We start from the raw sequence: 27,717 nt of genomic DNA, 5'->3' as shown, positions 1-27,717 counted from the left end.
TAGGAGCAACCTTTGACTCCAACAAACGTTTATTTTTTAAAGAATTTTAGGAGCAACCTTTGACTCCAACAAACGTGGATCTTTTAAAGAATTTTAGGAGCATCCTTTGATTCCAACAAACGTTTATTTTTTAAAGAATTTTAGGAGCAACCTTTGACTCCAACAGACGTTTATTTTTTAAAGAATTTTAGGAGCAACCTTTGACTCCAACAAACGTGGATTTTTTAAAGAATTTTAGGAGCAACCTTTGACTCCAACAAACGTGGATCTTTTAAAGAATTTTAGGAGCAACCTTTGACTCCAACAAACGTGGATTTTTTAAAGAATTTTAGGAGCAACCTTTGACTCCAACAAACGTGGATTTTTTAAAGAATTTTAGGAGCAACCTTTGACTCCAACAAACGTGGATTTTTTAAAGAATTTTAGGAGCAACCTTTGACTCCAACAAACGTGGATTTTTTAAAGAATTTTAGGAGCAACCTTTGACTCCAACAAGCGTGGATTTTCAAAGAATTTTAGGAGCAACCTATAGCTCAAACGAATGTGGACTTTTAAAGAATTTTAGGAGCATCCTTTGACTCCAACAAACGTGGATTTTTTAAGGAATTTTAGGAGCAACCTTTGACTCCAACAAACGTGGATTTTTTAAAGAATTTTAGGAGCAACCTTTGACTCCAACAAACGTGGATTTTTAAAGAATTTTAAGAGCAACCTTTGACTCCAACAAACGTGGATTTTTTAAAGAATTTTAAGAGCATCCTTTGACTCCAACAAACGTGGATTTTTAAAGAATTTTAGGAGCAATCTTTGACTCCAACAAACGTGGATTTTTAAAGAATTTTAGGAGCAATCTTTGACTCCAACAAACGTGGATTTTTAAATAATTTTAGGAACAGCCTTTGACTCCAACAACCGTGGATTTTTTAAAGAATTTTAGGAGCAACATTTGACTCCAACAAACGTGGATTTTTAAATAATTTTAGGAACAGCCTTTGACTCCAACAACCGTGGATTTTTTAAAGAATTTTAGTAACAACCTTTTACTCCAACAAACGTGGATTTTTTAAAGAATTTTAGGAGGAACCTTTGACTCCAACAAACGTGGATTTTTTAAAGAATTTTAGGAGGAACCTTTGACTCCAACAAACGTGAATTTTTTAAAGATTTTTACTAGGAACCTTTGACTCCAACAAACGTGGATTTTTTAAAGATTTTTAGGAGGAACCTTTGACTCCAAAAAACGTGGATTTTTTAAAGATTTTTAGGAGGAACCTTTGACTCCAACAAACGTGGATTTTTTAACGATTTTTAGGAGGAACCTTTGACTCCAACAAACGTGGATTTTTTAACGATTTTTAGGAGGAACCTTTGACTCCAACAAACGTGGATTTTTTAAAGACTTTTAGAAGGAAAAATTGATTCCAACAAACGTGGATTTTTTAAAGATTTTTAGAAGGAAAATTTGACTCCAACAAACCTGGATTTTTTAAAGATTTTTAGAAGGAAAATTTGACTCCAACAGACCTGGACTTTTTAAAGATTTTTAGAAAGAAAATTTGACTCCAACAAACCTGGATTTTTTAAAGATTTTTAGAAGGAAAATTTGACTCCAACAAACCTGGATTTTTTAAAGATTTTTAGAAGGAAAATTTGACTCCAACAGACCTGGACTTTTTAAAGATTTTTAGAAGGAAAACTTGACTCCAACAAACCTGGATTTTTTAAAGATTTTTAGAAGGAAAATTTGACTCCAACAAACCTGGATTTTTTAAAGATTTTTAGAAGGAAAATTTGACTCCAACAAACGTGGATTTTTTTAAAGATTTTTAGGAGCAACCTTTGACTCCAACATTATGCTGAAAATCGGAGGTACCTTCCGAATCTTTGTAAAGATTTCTGAACGATTTTGGAATAATGTCGTATGAATATCGAAGGAACAAACTTTTCTCTGACACCCCTTTTTTATTGATCGATGTTTCTTTGCTTTTTTTATTGGAAGATAGAAATTTCAAACGATTCTAAAGGTTTTTATTTTGTTATCATTTTGTAGTTTTAATAGAACAATGTAAACTTTGTGTACGAATATGTTGAGTCGATCAGCACTAGCTTGATGTTGCATTTATATTTAAAATATTTAAAAATTGTATATGCGAATTTTATAACCAACCATTTTGTTTTTCGACAACAAACTAAAATCAAACCAACCCCTTGCTGTTATATATATACAAAAGGTGGTTGTAGTGCGAAGGGAAATTTGTTTCCGGCATTCTTTCCGAAATCGGAACGAAATCTGAACGAATTCCCCTACGAAAAATCGAAATTGTTCAAATGTATCGGTCTTCCGACATTTGGTTTGCTGGGAAGGTTCTATACCACATTATTCGTTGTAATAGCGATTTCAACAATATAGTTTCCTTTTAGGTCATCAAAGATCTGAAAATATCTATGATCAGCAAGGGGAATGTTATCAGATCTGTTCATGTGACAATTAGGTCCTCGCGATATTGTTTTGTACAGTCATAGGCTGTTTATATTTTATAGATTTTTTTATATTCTATAATTTTTTTCATTCTTCTAAAACTACTACAATTATTTTCCAAAGAAGTTCTGTTATCATTCTGACAAAAAAAGACAGACACATTCGTCTGATTGAAACTCCGTTACATAACTGAATGGAAAGAAACTGTCATCGTTGTTAACTGAATGCAATTTTATGAAGAAGTCAAGCTACCACAAAAAATCCCCGCACACCACACACTCATATTTCAATCGGTTCTTTATTTAAATAAGTATCGCGTCCGCTGATACATACTGTATACAAAAAGACAAATGGGTTGAGAATAAAAAAGAGGCTCGTCACCACCATGCATGTGAAGTTTGCCGCTGAATTTGTATTCTATATTGTAGCTGCAGCAACATTAATTGACATGATATCAATATCAATTTATTATAACACAACAACAAGTTGCCATAGAAAAAAGCTACAATGGACAATATTCAAACAATTGCATTAAATGGCTCCAAAGGGTTTGTTATTTTTTATAATTGGAGGCCAATAAAATTAAAGACAGGCTGAAAGTGACACCATCTCGATATATTGATCACTTTATATGAAATAAAATTGTTTATTTCTCTTATTAATTTATTTGTCTTGAGTTCGATATGAAGTCATTTCAGTTTTTTTTTAGACGGCCTTTCAATAAACATATCAGATTTTTATTAAAATAAATGCGGTCAGAAGAAATTGTCAATTAATTAAAGTTTTTTCGAGAAAATTCTGGGGGCATTTCAAAGGGGGTAAGTATCTGTAAGATTGTTATTCAAAATAAGAATAAAAATAATTTGTCTTCATAATTTGTTCTAGGTTATGGAAGGTGGTCACAAAAGATCATTAAAAAACATAATAATAATAATAATAATAATAATAATAATAATAATAATAATAATAATAATAATAATAATAATGATAATAATAATAATAATAATAATAATAATGATAATAATAATAATAATAATAATAATAATAATAATAATAATAATAATAATAATAATAATAATAATAATAATAATAATAATAATAATAATAATAATAATAATAATAATAATAATAATGATAATAATAATAATAATAATAATGATGATAATAATAATAATAATAATAATAATAATAATAATAATAATAATAATAATAATAATAATAATAATAATAATAATAAAAATAAAAATAATAATAATGATAATAATAATAATAATAATAATAATAATAATAATAATAATAATAATAATAATAATAATAATAATAATAATAATAATAATAATAATAATAATAATAATAATAATAAGAGCATAATATTAATAATATTGGATCGAAACTAGTCTTCCCAGCCTTACCCCTTGCGAACAATGCCAAACTTGTTCTACTAATAAATTAGTTGTTTTAAAATAATAAAACAACAGCGATGGGATTGAGCCAAGCTATTTAAAAAAGTCCACGATTATTGAATTTTCTTTTTGAAAAATATTTTTTAAATATCCACATTTACTGAGAATATTTTTCTAAAAATCCACGTTTATTAAAAAATATTTTTTAAAAAATACACGTTTATTGAAATTTTTTCAAAAATATTTCTTAAAATATCCAAGTTTATTGCAAAATATTTTTTTTTAAACCACGCTTATTGAAAAATATTTTTTTAAATCCAACCTTATTGAACAATTTTTTTTTTTAAATTCACGTTTATTGAAAAATATTTTTTAAAAAATTCAACTTTATTGAAAAATATTTTTTTTAAAATTCACGTTTAATGAAAAATCTTTTTTTTTTAAATCCACATTTATTGAAAAATATTTTTTAATCCACATTTATTAAAAAATATTTTTTAAAAAACCCACGTTTATTGAAAAACATTGTTTAAAAAATCCACGATTATTGAAAAATATATTTTAAAAAATCCATGTTCATTGGAAAATATTAAAAAAAACATGTTTATTGAAAAATATTTTTCTAAAAATCCACGTTTATTGAAAAATATTTTTAAAAAAATCCACGTTTATTGAAAAATATTTTTTAAAAAATTCAAGTTTATTGAAAAATATTTTTTAAAAAATCCACGTTCATTGAAAAATATTTTTTAAAAAATACACGTTTATTGAAAAATAATTTTTAAAAAAATCAAGTATATTGAAAAATATTTTTTAAAAAATCCACGTTTATTGAAAAATATTTTTTAAAAAATCCACGTTTATTGAAAAATAATTTTTAAAAAATCCACGTTTATTGAAAATAATTTTTGAAAACTCCACTTTTATTGAACAATATTTTTTAAAAAAACCACGTTTATTGATTCATTGGAAAATATTAAAAAAAACATGTTTATTGAAAAATATTTTTAAAAAAATCCACGTTTATTGAAAAATATTTTTTAAAAAATCGACGTTTATTGAAAAATAGTTTTTAAAAAATTCAAGTTTATTGAAAAATATTTTTTAAAAAATCCACGTTCATTGAAAAATATTTTTTAAAAAATACACGTTTATTGAAAAATAATTTTTAAAAAAATCAAGTATATTGAAAAATATTTTTTAAAAAATCCATGTTTATTGAAAAATATTTTTTAAAAAATCCACGTTTATTGAAAAATATTTTTTAAAAAATCCACGTTTATTGAAAAATAATTTTTAAAAAAATACACGTTTATTGAAAATAATTTTTGAAAACTCCACTTTTATTGAACAATATTTTTTAAAAAAACCACGTTTATTGAAAAATATTTTTTAAAAAATCCGCGTTTATTGAAAAATTATTTTTAAAAAATCCACGTTTATAGAAAAATATTTTTTAAAAAATCCACGTTTATTGAAAAATATTTTTTAAAAAATCCACGTTTATTGAAAAATATTTTTTAAAAAATCCACGTTTATTGAAAAATATTTTTTAAAAAATCCACGTATATTGAAAAATATTTTTTAAAAAATCCACGTTTATTGAAAAATATTTTTTAAAAAATCCACGTTTATTGAAAAATATTTTTTAAAAAATCCACGTTTATTGAAAAATAGTTTTTAAAATATCCAAGTTTATTGAAAAATATTTTTTAAAAAAATCCAAGTTTATTGAAAAATAGTTTTTTTTTTTAAATATATTTATAAATAAATATATTTAAAAGATCTACGTTTATTGAAAAAATATTTTTTAAAAAATCCACGAAGAATATTTTTAAAAATCTACATTTATTGAAAAATATTTTTTAAAAAATCCACGGTTATTGAAAAATACTTTTTAAAAAATCCAAATTTATTGAAAAATATTTTTTTTAAAAAAATCCACGTTTTTTGAAAAAAAAATGTTAAAAAATCCACGTTCATTAAAAAATATTTGTTAAAAAATCCAACTCTATTGAAAAACATTTTTTAAAAAATCCACGTTTATTGAAAAATATTTTTTAAAAAATTGAAGTTTATTGAAAAATATTTTTTAAAAAATTGAAGTTTATTGAAAAATATTTTTTAAAAAATTGGAGTTTATTGAAAAATATTTTTTTAAAAACCCAAGTTGATTGAAAAATATTTTTTTAACAATCCAAGTTTATTGAAAAATATTTTTTTAAAAAATCCACGTTTATTGAAAAATAAAAAATCCAAGTTTATTGAAAAAAATTTTTTAAAAAATCCACGTTTTTTGAAAAATATTTTTTAAAAAATCTATGTTTATAGAACAATATTTTTAATAGACCTACGTTTATTGAAAAATATTTTTTTAAAAAATCTAAGTTTATTGAAAAATGTGTATATAAAAATCAATTTTATTGAAAAATATTTAAAAACTATCCAAGTTTATTGAAAAATATTTTTTTAAAAAATACACGTTTATTGAAAAATATTTTTTTTTAAATTCACGTTTACTAAAAAATATTTTTAAAAAATCCATGTTTTTTTTTATTTTTAAAACCCCACTTTATTGAAAAATATTTTTTAAAAAATCCAAGTTTATTGAAAAATAGTTTTTTTTAAATATATTTATAAATAATATAAATAATTTATAAATAAATATATTTAAAAGATCTACGTTTATTGAAAAAATATTTTTTAAAAAATCCACGAAGAATATTTTTAAAAATCTACATTTATTGAAAAATATTTTTTAAAAAATCCACGTTTATTGAAAAATACTTTTTAATAAATCCAAATTTATTGAAAAATATTTTTTTTAAAAAAATCCACGTTTTTTGAAAAAAATGTTAAAAAATCCACGTTCATTAAAAAATATTTTTTAAAAAATCCAACTCTATTGAAAAATATTTTTTAAAAAATCCACGTTTATAGAAAAATATTTTTTAAAACATGCACGTTTATTGAAAAATATTTTTTAAAAAATTGAAGTTTATTGAAAAATATTTTTTAAAAAATTGGAGTTTATTGAAAAATATTTTTTTAAAAACCCATGTTGATTGAAAAATATTTTTTAACAATCCAAGTTTATTGAAAATTTTTTTTAAAAAATCCACGTTTATTGAAAAATATACTTAAAAAATCCACGTTTATTGAAAAATATACTTAAAAAATCCACGTTTATTGAAAAATATATTTAAAAAAAGCCACGTTTATTGAAAAATATTTTTTTGAAAAATCCAACAGGATTGAAAAACTTTTTTTTTAAATCCACGTTTACGGAAAAAATTTTTTTAAAAGCCCACGTTTATTGCAAAATATATTTTTAGTGGATTTTGAAAAAAAATATTTTTTTACCAACGTGAACTTTTTAAAAAACATTTTTCAATAAACTTGGATTTTTTAAACAATATTTTTCAATAATCGTGGATTTTTTTAAAAAATATTTTTCAATAATCGTGGATTTTTTTTAAAAATATTTTCACTAATAGTGGATTTTTAAAAAATATTTTTCAATAATCGTGTATTTTTAAAAAAATCTGCCTTTATTGAAAAATATTTTGTACAAAACCCACGTTTATTAAAAAATATTTTTTACAAAATGCACGTTTACTGAAAAATATTTTTTTAAAAAATCCACGTTTACTAAGAAATATTTAAAAAAAACATACGTTTATTGAAAAAAATATATTTTTTAAATCTACGATTATTGACGAATATTTTTGAAAAATCTAAGATTTTTAAAAAATATTTTTTAAAAAAATTCACGTTCATTAAAAAATACTTTTTTAAAAAATCCACATTTATTGAAAAAAAAAATAAAAAAATCCACGTTTTTCGGCCTCATAAAAATCTTTAAAAAAATAATAATAAAAACAAAGATAATAATTATAAATATAATAATAAAATAATAATTATTATCAAAATGGTAATGAGGAGAACATATAAATAGTTTAATTTACTTACTTCTTATTTTTGTGACACCCTGTTTTTCCGTATTAGACATATTTATAAAGAATCACTGAAAGAATAAAAAAAAATAATCTTAGATTAATATTGAGTAGAAGCTTGTCTTGATATGTTGTCCTTTTAAAAAAAATCTTATAATTCTACACGACTTTTTGTTTTACACAAAAATAAAAAATATTTTTTATGGTTGCGGGAACAATATTATTTTTGTGAAGACCAAATCATGTGCGTCATACCTAACAATGTAAACTAGTTACACACAATGAACAAATATTTTTGAAGCAAACATATTCTGATAACAAAATAGTAAAATATGTAAAAATATATATTGTTGGAGCATCCAACTACTTTGTTGCATTACAGGTTTTCACAAAAAATATATGGTTGCAGAGAAATGCAAGGTCTAGATACAACATGTGCAGTTTTCAAGGGTTAATTGGTCCAATAAATCTGAAGACAGCTAAAAAAATATCCACTAGATTACGAAATATATTTATTGAATTACTTTTAGCTAATTGAATTAATTGAGATAACATGACCGAAGACATTTGTATTGAGAAAGTAAATTTAAAAATTCTAGTGAAGTCTCACACACCCAACCAATATGCTACGATCGTTTCGCTGGCGGTGAACTTCCAAAAAATCCGCAATTAAAGTTGTTATTTTGTCACCGGTTGTCATATATGTCATCGGCTGAGGCTATATCTCTGTTGGCAAAGCCGACTGATACATTTATAAATGTTTATTTATTTGTGAGAAACAAAACATGTGATCCTTCTTTCCTCAATAGCTATACAATGCTTTATATATCTATGTATGTATTAACAAAAACAAATTATTTTATTGTCCATTCCACGAAAAATCACATGTCCCCCTTTTTTCGTGTTATTTATGCTATGTTTATACATAACAATTTAATAATCAGCCTAATTCAATGTCTAACGAATTTAGTGATGACATATTTTATTAAAATCATCCAAATAAATAAAAATATAAAAACGTTTTATTATGAATTTGGAGGAGTAAAATCATATTAATACTACGCAGCATGAAAATAAAAAAACAACTTTTGTTTGGCACGTTTAAGATATTTTTATATATTTTTTTATTATATTTGTTAAGGAATATTAAAGTGTCAGCATCAAAGGAACCATGTGTTCGTCTATGATATAAAATCTAAAAATATGCATGTATGTGCTTGGTATATTAACGTATAATTTCTATTCCTTTAACATTTACACATATTTAGGTTACCTAGCACCGTCTATATATTTGTTTACGGGTCCCTAAAATATGTTTTTGTAAAGTTCGTGTGCACTTGTGATATGTCATTGCATCATGTATAGTCCCAAAATCGTGTCATTTGTTTGTTCTTATTAATACATACATTCATATTATTTAATATTTTATTGATTCTTTTTGGTTTGTATATTCAAGTTTTCTAATAATTAATAGCAAAAAACCCCCAAATCAGCAATGTCTCATTAACACAAATGATTCATCTATAACATGAGACGCCAGTTAAAGAAAAAAAACTATGTCAATTCCAAAATTTTTATTAACACCATTGTCTGGCCATAGAATAGTGCGTAGATTTTTTATTTGGCCATAAAGAAAATCTGCCTTTCATAGTTTTGGTTTCCCTGCGATCCTATTATGTCCTTGACAAAATATAATTTATTCCATTAAAATTTGTATGTTTTTGTTTTGTAACTTTTGTTTGGTTTTGATTTTCTGCTACATTTATTTGCAAATTTTGTGTTGACAGAATTTGTTTTGACGTCGTCAGACTTTCTTGGTTTTACATAAAAATCAAATTATATGTAAATAAAATTGTTTTCTTGCAATAAATTTATAATATATTTTATGATTATTGACGGAAATGTTATGATGCATTTTTTAATATTTTCTTTAAGGGGTGACACCCCCACTTGTAAAGCCCAAAAAAGGCAATTTTTCAAGAATGAATTTTCCAAGAAAACTGCCAGCATTTTTTGATAGATTTTTTTATATGAAAGAGCACATCTTAATCTAGTGTCTGATTTTTTTTTTCAAAAATATTATGTGGTTTTCTGGCAAATGACCGCCCACGAAACAATTTTTTTGGTAAAGCGTTTTGCGGTGCCAACTCTAGCTCGAAACCAAAAAAGTCAAAAATAAAATTTTTTCTCAAAAAACTAACGTTTTCTGGTCATAAAACGATTTTCTGAAATTTACAAGTGGAGGTCTCACCTTAAGTAATGACGAATGAACGACTCAAGTCAGCAGGGTAATTTTGTAATTTAGAAAATCTTGAATTACCCTATGCTGCATGCATACTTATATTTTTATGCATATATTTCATCAATATTTTTGCTTCGTCCATCTGTAATCTGACCAGCGTACGTAAAAATACTTTAAATAACATTTCCAATCGTTTCGTTTCGTATTTTCCATAGGAACAATACAAAACGAAACATAACCAACGTTGGCCGAGCTCGCTGTTTAGTTTCGTTTTGTTTACATTCGTGAGTGCGAACAAAACGAAAAGCGAAAAGTACTCAATTCCACAAGAGCAGATAGAAAACGGAATAGTACTAAACACATGTGAATAAATCAAAAACGTTGATAAAACGTTGATGCTATCTTATAGGATTGTTAAGAAGTCACATGTGTTTGAGTCTGTGCCTGAATGTGTCATTGACCATAACGCACAGCAAACGTTTGCCAAACATTCTTTTTGTTTGGGTGGTGAATGAAACAACTCGGCAAAGCATAGCCGAAGTACATTTCAGCAATGTGGTTTTGTTTTGGTTGTGAGAATGAAACTATTCAGAGAAGCTGAAAAGTTTGTGGCTTTGTGTGATTAGTACGGGAATCGTTTTGTTTGTTTCCGTTCATTGAATCTGACATTTAGCGAAAACCCATCATTGACGGCTTTAAGGGAATCCAAGATCTTTCGCTGGTTCTCAGTCAATACTTTTGAAAAAAAAAAAAAAATTTATCGAAGGTAGCTACACGCAGAAAAAGATATGTTAGAAATATTTTTGGATTCAAACAAATATATGCTTGGGACTGGTTGAAAGCAAATATATATATGTTAGGATACAAACATATTAGCTTTGTTGCTTTACGTTAGAGATTCTTCAAGTTTTACCAGTTTTACCATTACACTGTGCGACAACAAAAAAAATGACAAGGAAAACTAAGCAGATTATGAAAGTAGACCTAAAAATATGAGACACGTGTATCGGCGTTTTTAACGTTTACATCGAAAAGTAACCAAAGTAGGTGGGACAAGTTCCGCCCATTTCTAGCTTTTTCGAAATATTCGAGTTGAAATATCATGGAATCTATGCATTTTAGGTGTATAGTGTCTTTGGCAATATTACAGAGGAGGATATGGGAAATATATCTGTTAAAAAACTTAACCCTCATACGGTTCATGAAAGGGGTCTTTTTGGTCCTTTTTTCAAAAATTGTTCAAAAACTCCCTTAAAATGTGGTCATATCAAATCCAAATGTTCTACAAAATTCTTTGCCATAAAGTTTTACTATAGGTAGTAGAATACGTCAAAACCGTAAAACTTACCTAAATGCCAGGAATAAGCAAAAAATAAAAACACGTTTTAGGGTTAAACTCGTACTTCATCTGAGTTTTTGCATAATTCTCCCACATGACATAATTTTAGAGCAAAATCGTCAAAGGCAAAAATATTCTCCATAAAATTTTACTGTAAGTCTCCGAAGAAATGAAACTTATATTTACATTATTTATCATTAAAATATATGCATCAATTTTGACGAAAAAACACGAAAATATCTCATCATTTTTTTGATGAATTTTGTCTTGGACTTTTTTCGAGTTAATGCATGAAAGTACCATGAAACTTAGTTTTAGACAAAAATTGTCAAAAGAAGAAATATTTTACACAAAATTTCACTATGAGTCTCAGAATAAACTAGGTATCTATGTATAATACTTTTTAAAAGAATTGCATTACAAAATTATGTATTATAGGTGTAAATTTTTTGTTTAAATTCCAATCTGTTAATGTCGTATATTTCCAAACTGACGCAAAATCTTCCAAAATACTTCACTTTACGCAGATAGTGTCAAAAGAAATAATGTTTATCATCGAATTTTATTATGAGATTGTGAACAAAAGACATCTGTAACAATAACATAGATCATAAAAATTAGGCAGCAATTTTGGTATATAAAACTGTTTTTTATTTTCGTCGAATTTGGCATTTTTTCCCTATTTCGCTGCATTCTGTTTTAAAATTATGCACTTTAGAAGCATGTTATCAATGAAAGAAATGTTCTACATAAAATTTCACAATAATTTTTTTAATAAAATATACCTCAAAATATTACATATAAGGATAAAAGACGCTAAAATGTTTAAATATTTTAAAATAACATTGATTTTACTGATGTTTTTTGTGGATCTTGGCAATTCTACACCATTGTCAAACAGTGTCCAACATAGATCAGCCATGAGGGAGTGTAGACTTTTACCGCAGTATCGTTCTTCTATAGGCGCACATATTTGATGAAACTGTTCGCCCTGTTCATCGGATTCTGTGGATAATTGTTGTTGGAAATAGCCCATATGAGAATTCAAAAAATGAATTTTTGTTGACATGTGAACACCAAGCTTTTCAAAATTGTTGAGCATAGTATCTACATAAAGGTAAAAACAACTAAGATATTTTAGAACTTATTGTATAACAATTTCTGTTTATCTTACACCTAATAGGCGTTCTTGTAGGACCAGATATACGAAAGCTGATGCAAAATGCCGAATTCGAGCAAATCCTTACCCAAGAAGAGCTGGGAACATGGAAAAGCATAAAAGACGTCATTTACAATTTCCTGGGCAAGCACCGATCTCCAACAGCTCAAATATATGTAGATAATATGCTCAACAATTTTGAAAAGCTTGGTGTTCACATGTCAACAAAAATTCATTTTTTAAATTCTCATATGGACTATTTCCAACAACAATTATCCACAGAATCCGATGAACAGGGCGAACAGTTGCATCAAATATGTGCGCCTATAGAAGAACGATACTGCGGTAAAAGTCTACACTCCCTCATGGCTGATCTATGTTGGACACTGTTTGACAATGGTGTAGAATTGCCAAGATCCACAAAAAACATCAGTAAAATCAATGTTATTTTAAAATATTTAAACATTTTAGCGTCTTTTATCCTTATATGTAATATTTTGAGGTATATTTTATTAAAAAAATTATTGTGAAATTTTATGTAGAACATTTCTTTCATTGATAACATGCTTCTAAAGTGCATAATTTTAAAACAGAATGCAGCGAAATAGGGAAAAAATGCCAAATTCGACGAAAATAAAAAACAGTTTTATATACCAAAATTGCTGCCTAATTTTTATGGTTCTATGTTATTGTTACAGATGTCTTTTGTTCACAATCTCATAATAAAATTCGATGATAAACATTATTTCTTTTGACACTATCTGCGTAAAGTGAAGTATTTTGGAAGATTTTGCGTCAGTTTGGAAATATACGACATTAACAGATTGGAATTTAAACAAAAAATTTACACCTATAATACATAATTTTGTAATGCAATTCTTTTAAAAAGTATTATACATAGATACCTAGTTTATTCTGAGAGTCATAGTGAAATTTTGTGTAAAATATTTCTTCTTTTGACAATTTTTGTCTAAAACTAAGTTTCATGGTACTTTCATGCATTAACTCGAAAAAAGTCCAAGACAAAATTCATCAAAAAAATGATGAGATATTTTCGTGTTTTTTCGTCAAAATTGATGCATATATTTTAATGATAAATAATGTAAATATAAGTTTCATTTCTTCGGAGACTTACAGTAAAATTTTATGGAGAATATTTTTGCCTTTGACGATTTTGCTCTAAAATTATGTCATGTGGGAGAATTATGCAAAAACTCAGATGAAGTACGAGTTTAACCCTAAAACGTGTTTTTATTTTTTGCTTATTCCTGGCATTTAGGTAAGTTTTACGGTTTTGACGTATTCTACTACCTATAGTAAAACTTTATGGCAAAGAATTTTGTAGAACATTTGGATTTGATATGACCACATTTTAAGGGAGTTTTTGAACAATTTTTGAAAAAAGGACCAAAAAGACCCCTTTCATGAACCGTATGAGGGTTAAGTTTTTTAACAGATATATTTCCCATATCCTCCTCTGTAATATTGCCAAAGACACTATACACCTAAAATGCATAGATTCCATGATATTTCAACTCGAATATTTCGAAAAAGCTAGAAATGGGCGGAACTTGCCCCACCTACTTTGGTTACTTTTCGATGTAAACGTTAAAAACGCCGATACACGTGTCTCATATTTTTAGGTCTACTTTCATAATCTATTCAGTTTTTCCCATCATTTTGAAATTGAAAATTGAAATTCGTTGCACAGTGTTATTAACTCGGAAAGCGTTACTTAACCCCAAAAAGTAGTAAAACTGGAAGCAATTTTTAAGAGAGTGAGAGAGAGAGCCAAAATGACTTTTTCTTTTACTACTCTCTGCTCGACAAATTTCGTTGTGCAAAAAGTGGAAAATCTGTCAAACTGCTGATTTGACATTTATTTGAAAACTAAGGCAAAGCAAAATATAAAGAAATAAAATAAAATAATACAACTTTACACCAGTGAAATAAAAACAAGTAGGAAAAGCGTTAAGTTCGGTCGGGCCGAACTTTTTACACCCTCCACCACAAATTTCAGTCATTTCGGTGGATTAATGTGGCCACAACCTTCAAAATACCGAAAATCGGAAGGTACTGTTCTATGGGGGCTATATGATGGCGTAGACCTATACCTACGAATTTCAGGGAGAAAGTTTTATACCCCAAACGAAGACTAAATACCAAATTTCAGCCATCTCGGTGTGATAATGAGGCCAAAACCTTCAAAATACCGAAAATCGGCAGATATCGTTCTATGGGGGCTATATCAAAACGTGGACCTATATAAACATTTTTATGGTAGAAATGTTTCTTTGCCTCTGGAAATGCAAAATACAAAGTTACAACCGATTTTGTTGTCAAATGGGACTAATACATTCAAAATATATTAAAATGACGCGTACTTTATATGGGGCGTTATATGGGGGTAATACCAAAACGTGGACCTATATAAACCAACTTTGGTAGGAATGTTTTTTGGCCTCTGGAGACACAAAATACCAAATTACAACCAATTCGGTGGTAAAATGGGACAAATATCTTAAAAATTCCTTAAAACGACGACGCGTCACGCGTCATTTTGTATGGGGGCTATACGAAAGCGTGGACCTACATAGCCCGCTTTCAATACCAAAAGTCCTACGTACATATAATAGATTTTCCCAAAATTTCATCCACCTACGTCAATCCGTTCGGACGCTAGAGTGAATTCCACAAACGGACAGACGGACGGACATGGCTTTATCGATGTAGAATTGCACGCTGATCAAGAATATATATAGTTTGTGGGGTCTACAATGAGTATTTCGAGTAGTTACAAACGTAGTGACAAACTTAATATACCCCCATCCTATGGTGGAGGGTATAAAAATAAACAACAGTGACATTTATTGTGTTTGTTATTTTTTTAAGCAGCCATGATTATTTTTTTGACATTGCTGCCAGATCTACTATTTTTCGGTTTCTTTACTTTTGTGAAAAACTTGTTACGTGAGAGCAATTTTCACAGTTCTCTGAGAGAAGAGAAAACTTCTCTCTTTTGCAACTTTTACTATAAAAAAAGTAAAGCAACAAATGTATTATGTTTGGCTCCAAAAATTTTGTAACATCCCTGCAAGCAAAAACTATCGCGGAAGTGACATAGGCTTGTCGCCCAGGGCGATAAAAACAGTCGCGCCGAAAGTCGCGGAAGTCACCCTGAAGTGACCTCCATTGTGAAGAAATGAATCACACCGGCGTGTCGTCTTGGTAGTTACTCCAGCGACACTTCTAGAAAATCATTTCCGCGATAGTTCTTGGAACTATAAAAAAAAAATTATTTTTTTTATTTTTTTCTATTTATTTTTATTTTAATTTTTTTATTTTTTTTTATTTTTTTCTAAAGTAAAGTAATATTTAATTTTTCTTGATATTTCATTGCTTATTTCAATATTTTTTAAACATTAATGTTGTCTAAAATCGTCCACAATGCAAATTATTAAAAAATATAAATAAAAAAATGCATAAACTTTTAATTGTTCATGGTTCACAAAAAACAAAGAGTACGATTTTCCAATTTGCCTGTGTGCTAGCACACAGGCGTGCTCACCCCTGTGCTAGACCCTATTTTCTTATAAGTTGAGAGAGGATTTTGTCAAAGAGCGTAACAGCAAGACCCTCGCATATTTTATAATAAAGAGCTGTGTGTATGGTGTAATAGAAGACACGGAAGCGACGACGGGAGGATGAAAAATGTTGTTTTTGCTCTAGTTAAATTCTTTGTTGTTGCAGTTGCGATTAATTCTTCCACCAGTAGGCATTTGTTCCTTAGCTGACAACTAACTTGAAATCGACTTTCGCTTAAACTATTAGTCGAATTTTTGGTCTGAAATGTCTAAAAATCAAAGTCGACTTTAGGTTACAGATATTTGATTTTTCTACCCAGATACTTTTTATAGGACAAGTTCTGAAATGAACGCCTCTTTTAAAACAAGATATATTAATAAACAAAAAACCCGTTCAGTTCTGCCGAACTTTTTATATCCTCCACCATGAAATATTCCGAGCTAATATAGATTAGCTTACCGTTATATGGGGACTATAATAAAACGTGGACATATGCCCATAATTTTTGGTGGAGAAGTTTCTTTACCACTGGGAACCCTAAGTGCCAAATTATAGCTAATTTGGTCAGAAAATGTAGCTAAAACCCTCTTGTATTTGGCATTTTGTATGTACCTATGTGGCTGTTGTTGCTTTTGTGTTTGTATTTCTATGCATTTCAATAAAAGAGACAACCACCACAATTTATAAATGTGTGTATGTGTCTGTTTTTTATGGCTTTTGGGTTTGTATTTATATTTCATCCAAACAAATATTTATCTGCACCCAAACATATATTTGTTTGCAGGACCCAAACATATGTTATGTTAGGGACTGTTGCAAACATATATATGTTTGTTGCAAAATATGTTTCTTTTGTTTTTTCATAGTAGGCTGCTTTTTTCTAGGGGAGGGTTACTAACCCAGCGCCCAAACCCAAGTTTTTAACGTTCTTATGGGTGAACGCGCGGCACATTTTAGCTCACTACCTTTAACGGATGTTAAAGCCAGCTACCCCAGTTATGTTAAAGCCGGTGAGGACCGTTCCGGTGAGGACCGTTCCTTGGTATCTCTCATTCCCTACGTCACCCAAAATATGTTCGGGACATATGTTAGAGGGGCATTTTTTTCCACCATGTACACAAAGTGTCCACTGGATTCATAGTTTCATCTCAGCCGAAAAATAACGCATGTATTTTTTTTCTTTTTTTTTAATTCTTTCTTAACATTGTATTGTTATATAAACAAAAACTAATACAAATTTTAACTACGGAAATGCATTTCCTGCCTATTATAAGTATTTTTTAAAATATATTTCTAATTAATACTAATTAAAATATATTTAAATATAGAAATCGTTGACAAAATACCTAACCCTTTGAAGTCATTCAAAGTCTAAATTGACACACCTCTTTGTCGCTCCTCCGTAAGTTCAGCCCATTTAGGCTTTTAATACATTTATTAAATAAAATAAAAAAACAATAACCTTCATTTATTAAAACCCATAAATTGACACTTTACAAGCGAGTAATGTGTGAAAACGTGATATTGGAATAATTTAATATAAATTAATTTGCAAACAATTTGAATTGTTAAATAATAATTAACAACATTCCTCCATTGAAAGGAAGACGATGAGAACAACATGGCATGGTAAAAAACAAAGCAAAGCAAAGAAAATGTGTCATTTACATTTACTAAAAAATAAATAAATGGTCTTCTGTTTCATTACTAAAAGCAAAAAAAAAATAATTGTGAAATGTTTTGATTTATTAAAAAACAAAAAAAAATAAAGAAAATTTTAAGAACTACCAGTCGCAAATGAAATGCTCTTGTAATCCATATGAAATATGTAGAAGCTAGGGGCTCTATTTATATAAATTTCTTGTATACAAGAAGCACATGAAAAAGACAAAAAAAAAAACAATCTTGCAAAGAAAAAAAAAAAAAAAATAACGAAATAGTTTTGCTTTTGTTACCCAAAAATAAAATTTCTTATTCTCTAATAATAGATTTTTGATATTATATTTTATTTATCAAATGCTACAAAATGAAATGCTTTTTTAGGTGTGTTGATTTGATGGTCGATTATGTCGGGAGGAAGAGGCATATTTTAGTTCCAGACCAAATTTTTCGTAATTCCATGTGACACGAAACACAAGATTTTACAGAAAACAACCAACGTATTTTTTTCAATTAATTTTCATAATTTTAACATCTTATTTATATTGAAAACTCCATCTACTCTTGTGAAGCGTAGGGAATTCTGAAATATTATATGCATCTTCATATATGGTTTTCACACATTTTCACAATTTATCCATTAGTTTTTTTTCTAGAGGTCAATATCATGTGGAGTAGGTCAATTGGTGTCTCTTCACAGTTACACAATTACTGTGTCATAAAATAAATAGGGTGGTTCATTAATTAACTCTTCACTTCCCAGCAAACCAATCGTACCGACATCTTAACGAAATCGGAACAAAATTCGGACGATACGTCCGATGTCTGATCCGAAATCGTAACGATATCTTAACGATATCGAAGAAAGTATGAAGTGGTTGACATAATTTCGGAACGAAATGTCGGAGCGACATCGTATCGATTTCGATCCGATTTCGTAACGAAATCTGAAGAAAATCCTTGGGAAATTCGGAAAGGAAATTTCTTTCCGACATTCGTTCCGAAATCGGAACGAAATCGGTACAAAATCTGAACTATTTCCGCACCGGAAAATCGTTTAGAAATCGGAACGAAATCTGAACGACGTTGCTTCCGAAATTGTTCAGGCGTGTCGGACATCCGACATTTAGTTTGCTGGGTTCTTAGCAATCTAGGATTTGTGTGTGACTCAGAGTCGGATACAGCGGTGGATCATTTGAAGATTTGTTTATCAATTCAACAAGAAATAGACATTCGTTGCACGTTTTGTGGTCTGGTGGTACCTCAAAAATATTCTTAAAAATGCGTTTTGTGGTCTATTGGTCCCTCAAAAAATATTCTCTAAAAATCCAAAAAAAAAAATATTCTTTAAAAAATCCACAATTTGTGGTCCATTGGTTCCTCAAAAAACATTCTCTAAAAATAAAAAAATAAATCTTTAAAAAATCCACGTTTTGTGGTCTGTTGGTTGCTTTATTCTTTAAAAAATCCACAATTTGTGATCTATTTGTCCCTAAAAATATATTCTAAAAATCCAAAAAATATTCTTTAAAAAATCCACGTTTTGAGGTCTATTGGTAACTCATAAAATATTCTCTAAAAAATCCACGTTTTGTGGTCTATTTGGTCCCTACAAAATATATTCTAAAAAATCAAAAAAAAAATACTGTTCAAAAAATCCACAATTTGTGGTGTATTGGTTCCTAAAAAATATACTCCAAAAATCCAAAAAAATGTTGTTTAAAAAATCCACAATTTGTGGTGTATTGGTTCCTAAAAAATATACTCCAAAAATCCAAAAAAATGTTGTTTAAAAAATCCACAATTTGTGATCTATTGGTTGCTCATAAAATATTCTTTAAAAAATCCACGTTTTGTGTTGGAATTTACCTCAAAAAATATTCTTTAAAAAATCCACGTTTTGTGTTGGAATTTACCTCAAAAAATATTCTTTAAAAAATCCACGTTTTGTGTTGGAATTTACCTCAAAAAATATTCTTTAAAAAATCCACGTTTTGTGTTGGAATTTACCTCAAAAAATATTTTTTAAAAAATCCACGTTTTGTGTTGGAATAACCCTCAAAAAATATTTTTTAAAAAATCCACGTTTTGTGTTGGAATAACCCTCAAAAAATATTTTTTAAAAAATCCACGTTTTGTGTTGGAATAACCCTCAAAAAATATTTTTTAAAAAATCCACGTTTTGTGTTGGAATTTACCTCAAAAATATTCTTTAAAAAATCCACGTTTTGTGTTGAAATTTACCTCAAAAAATATTCTTTAAAAAATCCACGTTTTGTGTTGAAATTTACCTCAAAAAATCCACGTTTTGTGTTGAAATTTACCTCAAAAAATATTTTTAAAAAATCCACGTTTTGTGTTGGAATTTACCTCAAAAAATATTCTTTAAAAAATCCACGTTTTGTGTTGGAATTTACCTCAAAAAATATTCTTTAAAAAATCCACGTTTTGTGTTGAAATTTACCTCAAAAAATATTCTTTAAAAAATCCACGTTTTGTGTTGAAATTTACCTCAAAAAATCCACGTTTTGTGTTGAAATTTACCTCAAAAAATATTCTTTAAAAAATCCACGTTTTGTGTTGACAAATATTCTTTAAAAAATCCACGTTTTGTGTTGGAATTTACCTCAAAAAATATTCCTTAAAAAATCCACGTTTTGTGTTGGAATTTACCTCAAAAAATATTCTTTAAAAAATCCACGTTTTGTGTTGAAATTTACCTCAAAAAATATTCCTTAAAATATCCACGTTTTGTGTTGGAATTTACCTCAAAAAATATTCTTTAAAAAATCCACGTTTTGTGTTGGAATTTACCTCAAAAAATATTCTTTAACCCATTTCGTACTTGGTGTTCGATTTTTCGAACAGTAAAATCACTTTTTTTCGAAAAAATATTTATGGATGAAAAAGGTTAAATTTTAAACATGTTTTGGTATATGTACAAAGCCTAATCTGTCAGCAAATAAAAAAAATTGTTCCCTTGAAAACCCCACCCACCTCGATGTTAAGGGTAGATTTTTAAAACCTATATTTTTGGATCTTTTTTAAATTAATTTTAAAAAATTATAAAAAAAAAATGAAATTAAAAAAGTAATCATGGGGAATTATTGCCAATATATGTAGCCGTTTGACAAAATATAGAGAACTTGATTTAGATGCGCTAGCGCGACTTTACAGATGTGCAAAGTTGACTGTTCGAAATTTCGAACGCTGGTACTTAACCTACATATCGATGCGTATATCAAAACGTGGAAATTTACTGACAAATTGCGGGGAAAAGTTATTATAGCACCATATAAGACTAAATACTAATTTTCAGCTATTTCTAAAGGATAGTACGGCTAAAAGCCTGAAATACCCTAAAATCGTTAGGTACAATTCTATGGAGGCTATATAAAACCTGGACCTATGCTGACAAATTTCTGGAGGAAAGTTAAGTAACCTCAAAAAAGACTAAATATGTATTAATTTACAGTCATTTCTGTAGGATAATGCAGCTAAATCCTTGAAGTCTCCCGAATATCGGGCGGTACCGTTCTATGGGGGCAATCCAAAACGTGGACCAGTGCTGACACATTTCGGGGAAAGGTTTTGTAGGTCCAAAGAAGTCTTAATACCAATCTTCAACCATTTTTTCATACAAAAATGGTGAAATAAATCAGTAAAACGGCAAATAAATCAATTTTATTTTACTTCTATACATATAGCTTAAGTACCAGCGTTCGAAATTTCGAACACCACTTTCCGGGAAAACGAAAAATCGGAAAAATTTTTTGAGTTGAGTTTTGACATCAGTGGGTCTTAATTACCCTAAAAAGAGCTTTGTTTTTAAAAAAATAAATAAAAATTTTTTTCTCGGTACGATATGGGTTAAAAAATCCACGTTTTGTGTTGGAATTTACCTCAAAAAATATTCGTTAAAAAATCCACGTTTTGTTTTGGAATTTACCTCAAAAAATATTCGTTAAAAAATCCACGTTTTGTGTTGGAATTTACCTCAAAAAATATTCTTTAAAAAATCCACGTTTTGTGTTGGAATTTACCTCAAAAAATATTCTTTAAAAAATCCAAGTTTTGTGTTGGAATTTACCTCAAAATAAATTCTTTAAAAAATACACGTTTTGGGTTGGAATTTACATCAAAAAATATTCTTTAATAAATCCACGTTTTGTGTTGGAATTTACCTCAAAAAATATTCTTTAAAAAATCCACGTTTTGTGTTGGAATTTACCTCAAAAAATATTCTTTAAAAAAATCCACGTTTTGTGTTGAAATTTACCTCAAAAAAATATTCTTTAAAAAATCCACGTTTTGTGTTGGAATTTACCTCAAAAAATATTCTTTAAAAATCCACGTTTTGTGTTGGAATTTACCTCAAAAAATATTCTTTAAAAAATCCACGTTTTGTGTTGGAATTTACCTCAAAAAATATTCTTTAAAAAATCCACGTTTTGTGTTGGAATTTACCTCAAAAAATATTCTTTAAAAAATCCACGTTTTGTGTTGGAATTTACCTCAAAAAATATTCTTTAAAAAATCCACGTTTTGTGTTGGAATTTACCTCAAAAAATATTCTTTAAAAAATCCACGTTTTGTGTTGGAATTTACCTCAAAAAATATTCTTTAAAAAATCCACGTTTTGTGCTGGAATGTCCCTCAAAAATTATTTTTTGAAAAATCCTCGTTTTGTGGTCAAATGTTCCTCAAAAAATTCCACGTTTTGTGGTCTGTTGGTCCCTCAAAACATATTCATTAAAAAATTCAAAAAATATTCTTTAAAAAATCCAAAAAAATTCGAAAGATATTTTTAAACAAATTTAAAAAATATTCTTTAAAATATCCATGATTTGTGATCTGTTGGTCTCTCAAAAACTATTCTTTAAAAAAAATATACGTTTAGTGTTCCATAAATATTTAAAAGTTTCAAACTTTTCAATATTTCTACTAACTTCACTTACCTTCCAATTTGTAGAAAGAGAATAGTACCGGAATTTAGAAATTAAATTAAAGACACCTCACTAAACTATTTTTTACTCTAGGGATAATAGAAAATATCCCCGCGATAACACCGATAAAATACAAATTATTAATTATCAACAAAATAGTTTTCAATGTCACATTCACCGGAAAAACAACAAACAAAACACTCGATAAAACATTTGCAAATGACAGGCGCGGTAATTATTATTTGACAGTTCTTTTTATCAACGAAAAGCAAATAAACAAAAACCCGAAAAAAAAATATTTCGGTAATTGTAATGTCAGAGGCGAAAGAGTGGGGAGGAGGCTGATGATATCGCCCCAAAGATTTGTTGTTACACGACAGCGCGGCGACGTCGACGAGAAAGAACAGTTTTAGACCAAAAACAAATTAAAATGTAAATTGCAACACGAAATTCCTTTTGCCAAAAAGGTGGCAGACAGGGAAAATTTCAAATACAAAAAAAAATACGAACACTTTTTTTAACTTTTTATTTAAGTTGTTTTACCGAGAAAATTTTGTTAACATATGGTTTTGGTGTGGATTAAAATTTTTAAGGATTCTCGGTGGAGGGAAATGTTTTCAAAACTATGGCTTGGTTGGAAAGGAACAACAGCAAACACCAGGCGTTTTTATTTTAATTTTGTTTCACTTGTTTGCTGGGATTTAAAAATTATTTACAAAAACATTCGAACAAAAATTGAAAACCTTTTTTTTTTATTTGTAGTTTTGTTTTCTTTTGATATTCTTCTTGTAATATTGTTGTGTTGTTTGTTTAACGTTTTCAAAAAATAGTCAACATTCAAATCGAAGCGAACTATTGCGCTGTTGTCCGCCTTGCACGCAGAGAGATCGAAAACTGAAATTTTTGCTCGTTGTGACCGGCCTTTTTCTGTTTTCGTTCTCCTTAACAAACCCCAATAGCAGCAACAACACTGACAACAACAACAACCCGAGATCCAACAACAATAACATTGTCATCATCACCATCGACGACGAAAGCAGCAGCAGGCCAGCTAGCTATTGTGTGCACCCAATCTCACATTTGATTTTGTTACTTGGCCAAGTTGCTTGTTCGTAGTCGGGTGTTTTGAAGGGTCGGCTAGGAGACATTACATGACTGAATGAATAATCGTCACAACTGAAAACATCATCAGTGATATATGGACGAACAGAGCACACTACACTCTCCTAGCAAATTTATTGCGATATTGCTATCAAACACATTCTTACCTTCGGTTTCCCAGAATAAAATCTTAAAAAAATATTTGTTACATGTCTATTGGCCCCTCTACAAATATTCTTTAAAAAACCCAAGTTTAGAGGTCTATTGGTCCCTCAAAAAATATTCTTCAAATAATCCACGTTTAGAGGTCTGTTGGTCCCTCAAAAAATATTCTTTAAAAAATCCAGGTTAGAGGTCAATTGGTACCTCAAAAAATATTCTTTAAAAAATCCACGTTTAGAGATCAATTTGTCCCACAAGCAACGTTTTCTGTTCTTCTTGGACCTCCAAAATATTCTTTAAAAAATCCACGTTTTGTGGTCTTCCTGGGCCACTGAAATATTCTTTAAAAAATCCACGTTTTGTGGTCTTCCTGGGCCACTGAAATATTCTTTAAAAAATCCACGTTTTGTGGTCTTCCTGGGCCACTGAAATATTCTTTAAAAAATCCACGTTTTTACGTCTTCTTTGACCTCTGAAATATCCTCTAAAAAATCCAAGTTTTGTGGCCTTTGTGGACCTCTGAAATATTCTTTAAAAAATTCACGTTTTGTGGCCTTTGTGGACCTCTGAAATATTCTTTAAAAAATTCACGTTTTGTGGTCTTCTTGGACCTCTGAAATATTCTTTAAAAAATTCACGTTTTGTGGTATTCTTGGACCTCTGAAATATTCTTTAAAAAATCCACGTTTTGTGGTCTTCTTGGACCTCTGAAATATTCTTTAAAAAAATCCACGTTTTGTGGTCTTCTTGGACCTCTGAAATAATCGCTAAAAAATCCCCATTTTGTGGCCTTCTTGGACCTCTGAAATATTCTTTAAAAAATCCACGTTTTGTGGTCTTCGTGGACCTCTGAAATATTCTTTAAAAAATCCACGTTTTGTTGTCTTCTTGGACCTCTGAAATATTCTTTAAAAAATCCACGTTTTGTTGTCTTCTTGGACCTCTGAAATATTCTTTAAAAAATCCACGTTTTGTTGTCTTCATGGACCACAAAAGCTTTCCTTAAAAATTCCACTTTTAGTCTCTCAAAAATATTCTTTAAAAAATTCCACGTTTAGAGGTCTATTGGTCTCTCAAAAATATTCTTTAAAAAATTCCACGTTTAGAGGTCTATTGGTCTCTCAAAAATATTCTTTGAAAAATTCCACGTTTAGAGGTCTATTGGTCTCTCAAAAATATTCTTTAAAAAATCCACGTTTTGTGGCCTTCTTGGACCTCTGAAATATTCTTTAAAAAATCCACGTTTTGTGGTCTTCTTGGACCTCTGAAATATTCTTTAAAAAATCCACGTTTAGTGGTCTTCTTGGACCTCTGAAATATTCTTTAAAAAATCCACGTTTTGTGGTCTTATTGGACCTCTGAAATATTCTTTAAAAAATCCACGTTTTGTTGTCTTCTTGGACCTCTGAAATATTCTTTAAAAAATCCACGTTTTGTTGTCTTCTTGGACCTCTGAAATATTCTTTAAAAAATCCACGTTTTGTGGACTTCTTGCACCTGTGAAATATTCTTTAAAAATCCACGTTTTGTGGTCTTCTTGGACCTCTGAAATATTCTTTAAAAAATCCACGTTTTGTGATCTTCTTGGACCTCTGAAATATTCTTTAAAAAATCCACGTTTTGTGATCTTCTTGGACCTCTGAAATATTCTTTAAAAAATCCACGTTTTGTGATCTTCTTGGACCTCTGAAATATTCTTTAAAAAATCCACGCTTTGTTGTCTTCTTGGACCTCTGAAATATTCTTTAAAAAATCCACGTTTTGTTGTCTTCTTGGACCTCTGAAATATTCTTTAAAAAATCCACGTTTTGTTGTCTTCTTGGACCTCTGAAATATTCTTTAAAAAATCCACGTTTTGTTGTCTTCTTGGACCTCTGAAATATTCTTTAAAAAATCCACGTTTTGTGATCTTCTTGGACCTCTGAAATATTCTTTAAAAAATCCACGTTTTGTGATCTTCTTGGACCTCTGAAATATTCTTTAAAAAATCCACGCTTTGTTGTCTTCTTGGACCTCTGAAATATTCTTTAAAAAATCCACGTTTTGTGGTCTTCTTGGACCTCTGAAATATTCTTTAAAAATCCACGTTTTGTGGTCTTCTTGGACCTCTGAAATATTCTTTAAAAAATCCACGTTTTGTGGACCTCTGAAATATTCTTTAAAAAATCCACGTTTTGTGGTCTTCTTGGACCTCTGAAATATTCTTTAAAAAATCCACGTTTTGTGGACCTCTGAAATATTCTTTAAAAAATCCACGTTTTGTGGACCTCTGAAATATTCTTTAAAAAATCCACGTTTTGTGGTCTTCTTGGACCTCTGAAATATTCTTTAAAAAATCCACGTTTTGTGGACCTCTGAAATATTCTTTAAAAAATCCACGTTTTGTGGTCTTCTTGGACCTCTGAAATATTCTTTAAAAAATCCACGTTTTGTGGACCTCTGAAATATTCTTTAAAAAATCCACGTTTTGTGGACCTCTGAAATATTCTTTAAAAAATCCACGTTTTGTGGACCTCTGAAATATTCTTTAAAAAATCCACGTTTTGTGGACCTCTGAAATATTCTTTAAAAAATCCACGTTTTGTGGACCTCTGAAATATTCTTTAAAAAATCCACGTTTTGTGGACCTCTGAAATATTCTTTAAAAAATCCACGTTTTGTGGACCTCTGAAATATTCTTTAAAAAATCCACGTTTTGTGGACCTCTGAAATATTCTTTAAAAAATCCACGTTTTGTGGACTTCTGAAATATTCTTTAAAAAATCCACGTTTTGTGGACCTCTGAAATATTCTTTAAAAAATCCACGTTTTGTGGACCTCTGAAATATTCTTTAAAAAATCCACGTTTTGTGGACCTCTGAAATATTCTTTAAAAAATCCACGTTTTGTGGACCTCTGAAATATTCTTTAAAAAATCCACGTTTTGTGGACCTCTGAAATATTCTTTAAAAAATCCACGTTTTGTGGACCTCTGAAATATTCTTTAAAAAATCCACGTTTTGTGGACCTCTGAAATATTCTTTAAAAAATCCACGTTTTGTGGACCTCTGAAATATTCTTTAAAAAATCCACGTTTTGTGGACCTCTGAAATATTCTTTAAAAAATCCACGTTTTGTGGACCTCTGAAATATTCTTTAAAAAATCCACGTTTTGTGGACCTCTGAAATATTCTTTAAAAAATCCACGTTTTGTGGACCTCTGAAATATTCTTTAAAAAATCCACGTTTTGTGGACCTCTGAAATATTCTTTAAAAAATCCACGTTTTGTGGACCTCTGAAATATTCTTTAAAAAATCCACGTTTTGTGGACCTCTGAAATATTCTTTAAAAAATCCACGTTTTGTGGACCTCTGAAATATTCTTTAAAAAATCCACGTTTTGTGGACCTCTGAAATATTCTTTAAAAAATCCACGTTTTGTGGACCTCTGAAATATTCTTTAAAAAATCCACGTTTTGTGGACCTCTGAAATATTCTTTAAAAAATCCACGTTTTGTGGACCTCTGAAATATTCTTTAAAAAATCCACGTTTTGTGGACCTCTGAAATATTCTTTAAAAAATCCACGTTTTGTGGACCTCTGAAATATTCTTTAAAAAATCCACGTTTTGTGGACCTCTGAAATATTCTTTAAAAAATCCACGTTTTGTGGACCTCTGAAATATTCTTTAAAAAATCCACGTTTTG

General features: G+C 28.7%; 1 protein-coding gene across 1 annotated transcript in view; it reads right to left on the bottom strand.

The window, feature by feature from the left end:
• Positions 1-23,724, bottom strand: part of LOC141395059 (sialin) — an 86,302-nt gene extending 62,578 nt beyond the window's left edge. Inside the window, exons 1-2 of the mRNA XM_073970454.1 lie at positions 22,781-23,724; positions 7,855-7,909 (exon numbers count right to left, since the gene is read on the bottom strand). Coding sequence (XP_073826555.1) covers positions 7,855-7,894 — 40 coding nt within the window. The 5' untranslated portion in view covers positions 7,895-7,909; positions 22,781-23,724. The remainder of the gene's footprint in view (positions 1-7,854; positions 7,910-22,780) is intronic.
• Positions 23,725-27,717: the final 3,993 nt, after the last annotated feature.

The sequence above is a fragment of the Musca autumnalis genome, unplaced genomic scaffold (genome assembly GCF_047663935.1).
Source record: "Musca autumnalis isolate F117 unplaced genomic scaffold, ASM4766393v1 scaffold_2, whole genome shotgun sequence".
NCBI lineage: Eukaryota > Metazoa > Arthropoda > Insecta > Diptera > Muscidae > Musca > Musca autumnalis.
Note: the sequence above shows the minus strand (reverse complement) of the source record. Positions and strands in the feature narration are given on the sequence as shown.